The following is an 11,497-nucleotide window of genomic DNA, read 5'->3' on the forward strand; positions in this document are numbered from 1 at the left end:
CTCTCTGTTATTATCAATGCACAGTCACTTTAATAACTCTACCTACATGTACATATTACCTAACAAAATTCCGAATAATACAGCAGGAGTCGTGCTATAATTTAGCCAAAGAGTATCAATAGCTTATTTAATTTATTTTAAATAGCCTAGCTGTTGATTGTGTGTAGCCCAATCACAAGCCATGCCTACAGCCGGGAACTCAGAGGCAAATATGTGAACATGATGCAGCCAAAACAGTATTTTCGCAATAATTCAAATACAATAGCAGGGAAACACAGGTTGGAAAGCAAATGGATCCTGCTGAAAAGAGAACATTAATATATATGCAGGCTACCAATTTAGAAATAGGTATATTGAACGAAAAGCATTGTAACAGAGAGACAAGCTTTTGGCGTAAGCGCATCGGCAGTCACTGGTGAGTACGCTGGGCTTGTCTTTATTTTTCCCAACGCAGTTAAGCCAAAACCACGTCCCGTTATTCAGAGAGAAGTTCTACTACGCTCCCATTGGCTAGCTAGCGTTGTCTCACTCACAGACGATCAGTGCAGAGACCGTGACCTTCCAAGGTAAGGATGGAAAGTGTAATTTAACAATTAGGTGCCTACCGTAATGCAGGCCTATTATTATCATGTTTGTTAACATTTGCCCATGTATTTACTTTCAGAGTTTCAATGAGTTGTAAAAATGTCTCAGAACTCTGCTGAATTCCCTAAATTGAAGGTCAGCTAAATTAACCTAGGCTACTTAACGTTACTAGCTCGGTATTGGAAGTTATATTATAATTTGTATTCTATCAGGTACAAGCATATGCTTATTATGCAGTAGCAGAGAGAACAGTCTATTGTTTTGGTCCTTCCTCTTACATTCCTAGTATATTAGGTCCTGGATGGCAGGAAGCTTGGCCCCAGTGATGTGCAGAGCCATCCGCACTACCCTCTGTCAGCAGTTGCCATTCCAGGCGGTGATGCAACCGGTCAGGATGCTCTCGATGGTGCAGCTGTATAACTTTTATAGGATCTGGGGACCCATGACAAATCTTTTCAGTCTCCCGAGGGGGAAAAGACATTGTCGTGCCCTCTTCACAACTTTCTTGGCGTGTTTGGACCATAGTTTATTAGTTTGTTGGTGATGTGGACACCAATGAACTTGAAACTCTGGACCCGCTCCGCTACAGCCCCGCCGATGTGAATGGGGGCGTGTTGGGCCCTCCTTTTCCTGTAATCCACGATCATCTCCTTTGTCTTGCTCACGTTGAGGGAGGGGGTTGTTGTCTTGGCACCTCACTGCCAGGTCTCTGACCTCCTCCCTATAGCCTGTCTCATCGTTGTCGGTGATCAGGTCTACCACCGTTGTGTCTATAGCAAACCATTCTGATAGACTGGAGACTGTCAGAAAACATGGTTGTAACCTTAATGTGGTTGTTATTCCATTGGTTGTTATTCCAATGTTAGCGCAATCACTAGTAAAACCTTTCCCGTGAATGACCTTATTACTGAGTGCAAAGTTGACTGCATGTTTCTCACTGAAACATGGCTGTCATCAGACCCTAGTGCCGCTCTTACTGAAGCCCCCCCTACTACAGCTTTTCATACTCTATCAGAAAAGGGGTGGGGGGACAGCCTGTATTTTTACTAATGCTCTCAGCTGTATGGACATTCTGTTTGGCGACTTTGGGTTTAGGACCTATTTAACCGGTCGAGTTGTCACCTTTGTTGAACATAACACGTGGCGTTCCACAAGGTTCGATTTTGGGTCTGGTACGGTTCAGTTTATATGTTAACCCTTTGGCAGTGTTAGGATTTTAGCGTCACAAATAAATTATGACCGTTCTTGTGATTTAAATACTTGGATGGCTCACAACTTCCTCCAGATAAATCAAGACAAGACCAAGGTACTTATTGTGGGAGCCAAACCGCTGAGAATCTAGCTTCACATTTTCATTCACGGGCAATGAAGATACCAGGTAAAAAATCTAGGTGTTATTTTAGATTCTGAACTTAATTTCAAATCACACATTAGGAACGTGACCAAAATAGCTTTTGCGGCAATTTCTCAGGCAGATAAAAGCATGGAAGAGACTATTACAAGCAGGCTTGACTACAATGCTCTCCTGTTTGGTCTACCCACGAAAGCTATTGGTCAAGTGCAAAACAGAGAATGCGGAGCACGGGTACTGATCAAGGCCATACGGAGAGCACACATTACACCGGTTTCAAGGTCTCTGCACTGGCTGCCTGTGAGTTCTAGAATACATTAATATTCTTAAAACCAATCCACAATTTTGCACCCCAAAACATGTCAAGACAATTTAAAAGCATATGTACCCAGTAGTTCCCTCAGGCACAGGCCTTTTAACTATCCCAAAGCCTAGGACCAACAGGCAGCCTTTAGTTATGCCCCCAGGCTCTGGAATAGCCTGTCAGAGTACCCGAGGGGGGCCAAAACTGTGGACATGAGATCTAACATAATTTCAGCAGTTTAGTCATTCAGTGTGTCATTTTTAATTAGATAAGTCAGCTAAGAACAAATTGTTATTTACAATGACAGCCTACCCCGGGCCAATTGTGCACCACCCTATGGGCCTCCCAACCACAGCCGGCTGTGATACAGCCTGGATTTGAACCAGGGACTGTAGTGACACCTCTTACACCGAGATGCAGTGCCTTAGACCACTGCACCACTGGGGAGCTTTTGTTTTTCCCAGTAAAGCATATCCTGTTGCAGTCCATGTCTGAAACGTGCTGTATAAATACAGCTTGATTTGATAATCACATATCTGAACACACAACCAATAAAATTGGATTTGACTTGGAACCTAAAGCTTTTGCACTTGAAATGCCAGGATTGTGGGTTTGATTCCCAGGACCACCCATACTTATATGTATGCATGACTAAGTCAATTTGGATAAAAGTCTGCTAAAGGGCATATTTTATAATCTCACCACAGAACTATAAAAAAAACATTCGTATCCATACCATTTCCACAGCTGTTAGAGGCTGTCAACCAATGATAAAAGCAGTGGCATGGTAATGACTGCTTGCACTAAATTGGAGCAAAGGTGCAAGTAGACAGAAAAACCTGTTAAATAAAAGAAGGTAGGATAAGAAAATGTTTTTTTTTCTCAATTGGGATTGGTGAACCCCAGTGCACTGCACAGTTCACGCTTATCTGTTGTGGAAATAATTAAATGGATGATTCATGTTATACTGAGAAAAAACCCAGACGACTCAAAACTATCAACAGCACATTTATTTAAACAAGTAAATCCAAAGTGTGTCTAGGACGAGCTGGAGGCAGCCACTGCAGCACGCTTAGGCTTTGGGGTGGTCCCTTCCCGGAACCCATTCCTGAAAAGAACGGGGAAAGAAAACATGACATCTGTACATTATGTAGAAGACTAATTGTAACCTTACGGATCACCTAAGGTAATAAGCAACATTTCTGACAGTCACTAAGGTGGTCTTCACAGTTTGTGGTGTTATTTGTGGAAGTCTCTTGGATGCATATGCTAGTGCTGATCCAACTACGTAACAGATGGCCATAAACAGATGTGCCAGAATATGTAGTTCTACATGGCTCCTAGGTCAGTGGTTTTCAGAACTCTTCTCAGGGACCCCTATGTCACAACTGATGGGGCAGTGGAGCTTGCTTTAGTAAAGATCTTTAATTTATTTTTAATAATCCGGCGTCATCAGTTCAGACATTTATTTATTGACATAATTGGCAAGCTCATTTCCGCTAGCATTATTTCAAAGCAACAGTTGTAACAGCGCAAACAGGGGGATATAGCAGTGGCTTATTGGCCACAACCAGACTCAGATCGATTCACATATAACAGAGCATCAACAACCACAATTTAACTCCCATTGTAGAATGACCTGCATGTCTTTAGCATGTGATCAACTAAGGCTCTTGAGAGCCAGTCCTGCAGGTTTTCATTTCTCCACAGAGGGTCGAGTGTCTGCTGGTTCTCTCCCCACCCGAACTAATTAATCATTCAAGGTCACCAATTAGTAAAGAAACTCCTAAAAAAAAAAAACCTGCAGACACTGCCCACCGTGGAATGAGTTTGACACCCCTGCACTAATGTTAACGATTGGCTGGAGTCCACACAAACCAGGGTTGCAGTGAGAGTAGACAGGAAACAGGAGAAAACGCTTTGAAGGGGGAATAGCGGCTAACTTGAACTTGTCCAGTAAGAATGAAATTTTCAGATCAAAACATTTTACCGTGCGCCCTACTGAATGACCTTGGTTTTCCAGGAAATGAAGAAAAAGGAAAATAATCTCAGCAGTACTGTGTACCGCTGGCTTTATACGAGTGCTCACCTGAATCTGCGGTAGACGACTCGCAGGTGTCTCAGGCGGCCAGACCCAGTGGTGTTCCTCCTCTTGGCCTTAGCGCTCCAGTTGTCTACAGAAAGACACAACAAAGTACACAAATTGTCACAAAGCAGGATCAATGGTTTAAGGCAAACATTCCCAAATATCCTCACTCCTGTCAACAGATGTGGGGGCACACATTATGGAAAGAGCTGTCAACCAATGTGCATACTTGAAGAGGTTGGGGTCTCGTCTCAGTCACAAAGTAAGAATCACTGAAATTCATATGTTCAGACATTTGTATTGAAAACATCATTGACAAGACACTGGGCAGTAAACATTAATTGTGTGATGCTGCATACACGTGTAAAATATTCTAACAAGTCAACAAGGTAAAAAGTAAAAGACAATGCAGTAACAACCCTCATTATTCAACAAGTTAAGACAATGCCCACAGGTCTGACATCTTGTTTACAATATAGCAGTTTTTTTTTACAATGAATCAATTGATTGTTCAAGGAATGGCACTTACACCGTCTCTTGCGTTTCTCGGGATACCCACACTTCCCGCAGGACGACTTCTGCAGGTGGTAAGCCTTGGAGCCACAGCGACGGCACAGAGCGTGCGTCTTATTACGCCGCTTTCCGAAGGACGATGTACCCTTCGTCTGAAACACATAAGGTCCATAATTTAGCCAAAGATCTTTGTCATCCAGTGAGCATGAACGGAGAAGTCGGGATCATGTCTCAGCCAACAAGAAATAATCACTGAAATTCATGTGTAAAGACATTTGTATTGAAAACATAATTGACAAGACTGATAATTATTTGCAGAGCATACAGTCGGCAAATGACAAAGATAATCAAGATGGACTACGAACGTTTCTAGTCAAATTCCTGGCAACTTAATTCAATGTTTGCTTGAGGTAAGGCAGCTAACGTTAGCAATGCTTCCTTTGCTAGAAAGTTGACGTTAGCCATGTTAACTACCGGTAGATAGGCATTGAGCTAGCTAGATATACATGTTCACATTTATTTAAGTCTCGTGAATAACGCATAGTAAATTCTTCACACCCGAAATAAAGTGTGCTTTAGTTGAAAGAGCACATTACTTTTCCGGTAGCAAGCTAACTAGCTGAATAGGCAAGATAGCCAGCAAGCTTTTAGGCAAGCAAACATTCAAGGTTTTTATACACCATCTAACGTTGCATCAAAAACAATATCGATGAGAAACCATTATTTGTGATTACAAGTCGCAAATCGCAACAATGTATGGTAAAATAAACATATACAGAAATAGATGTTGTACGATACATCTCTGACTATTTTTCCACTCACCATTTTCTTCTTATGGGTGGGTGAAAAGAGACCGGAAAAGCGTTTGGTGTTGCATTAAATCCCAATCGAGGTTGTTCCGTTGTAACAGTAAAATAAGCCCCCTTAATTAGGATAAGCGTTTATTTCAACAAATAGCCGACAGAGTACTAAGGATGTAAACATTGATTTTAATACACTACTCATGGCAAATCCGATCAATTTGTTTTGTTGTTCATGTCAGGTACGGGCCATGTTTAAATACTTTAAAATGCATACATCCCTCTTCACTGTTACACACATCCAATCATGTTGAATCAGTGATTACTCCAAGGAAGGGAAGAGGAAGAGGGAAGGATATAATTTTTAAAGTATTCTATATGGGCCACTTCTATAGTTTGCTTCTGAAATGGATATGAATTCACAGATTTCTTCCTTAGCCTATCAAGATAAGGAGTCCACAATGTTCGTCAATACAGAAGTCCTGCTTTGAAAGACTACAAAAGTGCAGTAGCATACAACGCAAATAATACATTTCAATCTGTCAATCAATGTCATATTGTGATCATCATAGGTTATATAAAAGTTAAAATTAAACAAATTAAAATAAATATGAATAACTGATGTGTTTGTAATGTCAAATGCTTTTGAGTGTAATATATATTTTTGCCACCAGATGTTGCCATTCAGCTGCTGGTGGCTAGGAGGGACAATGATCTAAAGCAGCTTCATCTCCTGTATGCTTTCCCTCATCTGAAACCAATTTAACTGTAAAGTTTAAGTGCATTCCTGCTGGGTATCCGCCACATTGCTATTCACAGATTTGTAAAGCGGAAGGAGAGGAAAATGACAGGGATCCATTCTGGATAAATGGACATGGACTCACTGAATGAGCATGTGATGTGGACTGACTTTCAGTTGAGTTTATGTTGTGCATTTAGTTTTTCAATGGCACAAACAGAATTATGTATATTTCTAACGTGTATATTGTGACATTATGCTCCCGAGAATTGTATAAACATTGCTGTCTGTCTCTCTGACATTAAAAACAATGTTTAAATATTCAAATTTGATCTCCAGCTGTCCCATAGTAATGAACATATCGAGAGTCGGGGATGAGACCAGTGTTGCCAATTTAGCAATTTTGTTGCTAGATTTAGCAACTTTTCAGAGTACCCTGGCAACGTTTTTTCAAACAGCACCTAGCAACACATTTAGCTACTTTTAAAAATTGTATTTGGAACTTTTAGCAACTTTTGAAAAGTTACTCAAATGCTAAAATGCATTTTCCCTCTAAATGACACAAAAACGATTTTTCTGTCACACACTCAGTCACAACACACGTGCCTGGCTGCAAAAGTGCATTGTGAGTGATGTCAGCAGCAGGCGCTCAGCTCGTGCACAGGCAGCAACAGGCCAGCAGCAATTTCAGCAAATTGTAAATCATTGTTGGCTGACTGTAGCAGCAGTAGTGTGCGTTCGAGGAGACAAACCCAATGAATATATTTGGTCACAAATGTTTGATCTTGAACAGAACTTACAATATCAATCAACATGTCTCAGTCAAAACTGTACAGCCAGAAGTACAGAAAAGAGTAGGAGTCTGTAGCTGAATTTAAAGGGTGGCTGAAGCCAGTAATTGGGGATGATTGTTGGGCATACTGTGAGTACTGCAAATCAGATATGCTTGCAAAAATGTATGACATCAAAAAAACATAGTTTTTACAGCAAAGCATATAAAGCAATCAAAACTGTACAACCCCACAACGCAGTCTACATTACCACAGTTGGTTAAGAAAGTGGATAACTGCAAAAGAGCAGAAGCTACTATGCCAATGGCCATTGCGGAGCATTGTTCGCTGCTAGCATGCGAACATTTAGGTATGGCTTGCAAAGTTGCCTTTTCAGATTCCGTGACAGCAACAAACTTCCAAATGCACTGCACCAAGTGCACAGAAATGATTAGGGGAGTATTGGCTCCTTATTTTCTCAAAAGAGTAACATCAGATGTGGGGAATGAGAAGTTCAGTCTCCTTTTGGATGAGTCCACTGATGTCAGTGTCTCGAAATACCTGGGTATTCGGTATTTCAGTGCTAAAAAAATAACCGTTGTGTCCACCTTTCTTGGTCTGAATGAATTGGAGGGGGGCGATGCCAGATCAATAGCAAAGGCGGCAGTTGAGTTTCTTGAGAAGTGTAACCTTAAAAAAGAGAATCTTCAGGGTATTGGCACTGATAATGCGTCTGTGATGACTGAGGTGCACAACGGGGTGCACAAGATTTTAAAGGAAGAATGTGCATTGCCCAATTTGGTTCTCATCCGCTGTGTGTGCCATTCTTTACAATTGGCTGTCAGTGCAGCATCCAAAGAAACCATCCCTAGGAGTGTTGATTACTTAATCAGGGAAACCTACAACTGGTTTTCCATTTCCCCAAAATGGCGCGAGGCGTACAAAGCAGTGTATGCCACCATTAATTGTAGCCAGAAACCCCTGTATATCACCAAAGTGTGTGCCACACGTTGGCTATCGATTGAGCCTGCGGTAACTCATATATTGAGCCGGTGGGAAGAACTGAAACTCCACTTTGAGGTGACCAAGGCCAGGGAGCATTGCTACATGGTGGATGTGCTCCTCACCATGTACATGGACAAGACCAACTATGTGTCTACCTGACATTCTTGAAATCAATCCTGTCTGACGTACAAGTTGCAGTGAAGTCATTTGAGGGAGAGCAAACAGATCCTGTCAAGCTTTTGGACAATCTGGTACACCTTTTAACATCAATTTGCAGCAGAGTAGTCAACTCTATGGCAAAAATTGATGTCCTGAAGGATGCCATTGATGGACATCTCAGTCCATCAGCATACCGTGGGTACCTTTTAGAGAGCACGGTGTACCAACTCAGTCTTGCGCCAGAGGACAAAAAGGTAATTCGGAGACAGTGCATCAACTACATTGTTGCTTTAAGCAAGGAGCCGCAAGCAAGGCTCCCAGACAACCTTGAAGCCTTGTGACACATGGCCTTGCTCAGTGTTAAGGAAACGCTAAAGCACAATAAAGACACCACTGAAATTATTAAAGTAGCTGAGCTACTGGGGTACCGGCCCCAAACAATTTATAAAATTGTTTCCCAATGGAAAAACATCCATCTGTTTTGGCGGGACTCAACTGAAAATACAGTCGCGTTTTGGAGTGAAGTCAATAACTACACGGACTCTTCTGGGTCAAATCCATTTGAAGAACTGTGCAAAGCTACACTCGCTGCCCTCTCCTTGCCACACTCAAATGCGGAGGTTGAACGGCTGTTCAGCCAAATGAGTGTGGTCAAGTCAAAGTTAAGAAATAGAATGTCACTGCACACTCTCAACTCCATACTCCTCGTGCGGTATGGACTGAAGCTGGCTGGTGATACCTGTTACCAGCATAAACTACCAGTTGAAGTTCAGCAGCAGCGTACAGCTTTAAGGCCTCTGCATCCTCTACTGCTGGTTCCAGCTCCGTGACAATGCAGTTGGACAGTGAAGATGAAGAGGATTTCCTTGCCAATCTATGATTCATCATATTTACAGTACGTACACAAGGAGTGGACTTTCTGGAACTGGTGGAGACACACAGCTGATGGTGGCAGTGTGCACTGCAGTGTGTGCGAGAACAGTGGCAATATCTGGAGGAAACCATTAAGCAGCTAGCCAGCCAAGCAGCACAGCAACCTGGAGAGAGATGCCTAGCACACATCATTATTTGAGTTAAGTTGCTTGTTCAATAAGATAGCATATATACCTTGTACCTATAATTGTTGATCAGTTAGGTAGCATGTTAACTAACTACCATTTGTCACTCCCTGACCTTAGAGATCCTTTTATGTCTCTATTTTGGTTTGGTCAGGGCGTGAGTTGGGGTAGGCATTCTATGTTGTATTCTATGTTTTCTATTTCTGTGTGTTTGGCCGGGTGTGGTTGTGAATCAGAGGCAGCTGTCTATCGTTGTCTCTGATTGAGAACCATACTTAAGTAACCTTTTCCCACCTGTGTTTTGTGGGTAGTTGTTTTCTGTTTTTGTGTCTGCACCAGACAGAACCGGTTTGCATTATTTCAGTTTAAATAAAAGTATGAACATGTACCACGCTGCACCTTGGTCCTCTCTTTCCAACAGCCGTTACAGAACTACCCACCACCAAAGGACCAAGCAGCGTGGAAGAGAGGACTGGACATGGGAGGACATTCTGGACGGCAAGGGATCCTACACATGGGAGGAGATCCTGGGTGGGAGGAGATCCTGGGTGGAAGGGATCGCCTCCCATGGGAACAGGTGGAGGCAGCCAGGAGAGTGAAGGCAGCAGGAAAAGGGAACCAGTGGTATGAGGGAACACGGCTGGCAAGGAAGCCCGAGAGGCAGCCCCCCCCCCCAAAAAAACGTGTGGGGGGGCACACAGGAAGTGTGGCGGCGTCAGGTTGGAGACCTGAGCCCACTCACCCGTGCTTACTGGGGCGAGCATGTGACTGGTCGTGCCCCGTGCTATGGGGTGATGCGCACTGTGTCTTGGCCGAGCATTCACAGGCTGGTGTGCTCGGTGCCAGCGTTCCGCATTTGCTGGGTGGAAGCTGGCATCCATCCAGAACAGGTGAGGCAAGCTCTGCGCTCGAGTGCGCCTCCACGGCCCAGTGTGTCCGGTGACTCGGCCAAGAAGGAGGCCGCCTGTATATCTCCCCAGCCTGGTGAGTCCTGTCCCGGGGCCCGCTGCCAGAGGCGCCCTCCAAGTGGGCCAAGCCTAAGGTGGAGCAGGGTCCACGTCCCGCACCAGAGCCGCCACCGCAGATAGATGCCCATCCAGACCCTCCCCTATAGGTTTAGGTTTTGCGGCCGGCGTCCGCACCTTTGGGGGGGTTACTGTCACGCCCTGACCTTAGATCCCTTTGTCTCTCTTTTGGTTTGGTCAGGGTGTGAGTTGGGGTGGGCATTCTATGTTATCTATTTCTGTGTGGTTCTCAGAGGCAGCTGTCTATCGTTGTCTCTGATTGAGAATCATACTTAGGTAGCCTTTTCCCACCTGTGTTTTGTAGGTAGCTGTTTTTGTCTGCACCAGGCAGAACTGTTTCGGTTTGTTCGTTCTATGTTTTTGTTATTTCAGTGTTCAAATAAAAGTAGGAACACGTACCACGCTGCACCTTGGTCCTCTCCTTCCAACAGCCGTTACACCAATACACTGCTTAAAACTATTTGTTCAGAATGTGTAGGTTCACTAGTTAAAAAGAAAATAAATAATGTGTACTTTTTCAATGAGTTCTTTCTAAATAAAAATGTGTATTACTTTTACAAATAAAACTATATGCTAATGAACAACAAAATCTAAACTAACATGTTAAATCATATTTTTCAGAGATCATATTTTTCAATTTGAGTAACGTTATTGTGTATTCTATGTAATGATGTCATCGCACAATGACATAAAGTCAGCACGATTCAGGTCTCTCCAGAGCTGTTTGCTCAGATTCAAGTCCGGGCTCATGCTGGGCCACTCGGACATTCAGAGACTCGTCCCGAAGCCACTGCTGCATTGACTTGGCTGTGCGCTAACAGTCGTTGTCCTGTTATGGATTTATCCAAATGTCACTAGAAAACAGCTTAAACTAATGCAAAGGCAGCTACTTTGCTTTTATTCTGGCTGTAAATTAGCCGTAGAATGTCTAACAACCAAACCAATAGAACAAACGACCAGCCGGCTTGGGTAGCAACCCTAGGTTTGTGTCGGTACTATATCTTGTGGAAGGATGAAATAGTATGAATAAATGAATCAAACTTTTTATTAAAATATAGAAATCACATGTTGGTAACCCATTGTATAAGAACGATAATGCAGT

The 11,497-nt window shown here is 43.0% G+C and overlaps 1 protein-coding gene and 2 non-coding genes across 3 annotated transcripts; all 3 read right to left on the reverse strand.

The window, feature by feature from the left end:
* Window positions 1-3,235: 3,235 nt before the first annotated feature.
* On the reverse strand, window positions 3,236-5,708 carry LOC139408454 (large ribosomal subunit protein eL37-like). The gene is made up of 4 exons (XM_071152373.1): window positions 5,662-5,708; window positions 4,856-4,991; window positions 4,330-4,414; window positions 3,236-3,348 (listed from the first exon to the last, which is right to left on the reverse strand). Exons 1-4 carry the CDS (start codon window positions 5,662-5,664, stop codon window positions 3,279-3,281), a joined length of 294 nt encoding a protein of 97 aa, XP_071008474.1. The 5' UTR covers window positions 5,665-5,708; the 3' UTR covers window positions 3,236-3,278.
* On the reverse strand, window positions 4,570-4,648 carry LOC139410338 (small nucleolar RNA SNORD72). Its single transcript, XR_011634500.1, has one exon. It is a non-coding gene; the product is annotated as a small nucleolar RNA SNORD72 (small nucleolar RNA).
* Window positions 5,063-5,141, reverse strand: LOC139410339 (small nucleolar RNA SNORD72). The gene has a single exon (XR_011634501.1). It is a non-coding gene; the product is annotated as a small nucleolar RNA SNORD72 (small nucleolar RNA).
* Window positions 5,709-11,497: the final 5,789 nt, after the last annotated feature.

The sequence above is a fragment of the Oncorhynchus clarkii genome, chromosome 5, assembly GCF_045791955.1.
Source record: "Oncorhynchus clarkii lewisi isolate Uvic-CL-2024 chromosome 5, UVic_Ocla_1.0, whole genome shotgun sequence".
In the NCBI taxonomy this organism is placed as follows: domain Eukaryota; kingdom Metazoa; phylum Chordata; class Actinopteri; order Salmoniformes; family Salmonidae; genus Oncorhynchus; species Oncorhynchus clarkii.

Excerpts from the sequence above, each read along its gene's own strand:
- LOC139408454 (XM_071152373.1), bottom strand. Across the intron at positions 4,415-4,855 it reads CGAGAAACGCAAGAGACGGT|ACAACTGGAGCGCTAAGGCC; the intron begins GTAAGTGCCATT and ends GTCTTTCTGTAG. Across the intron at positions 3,349-4,329 it reads GTCGTCTACCGCAGATTCAG|GAATGGGTTCCGGGAAGGGA; the intron begins GTGAGCACTCGT and ends CGTTCTTTTCAG.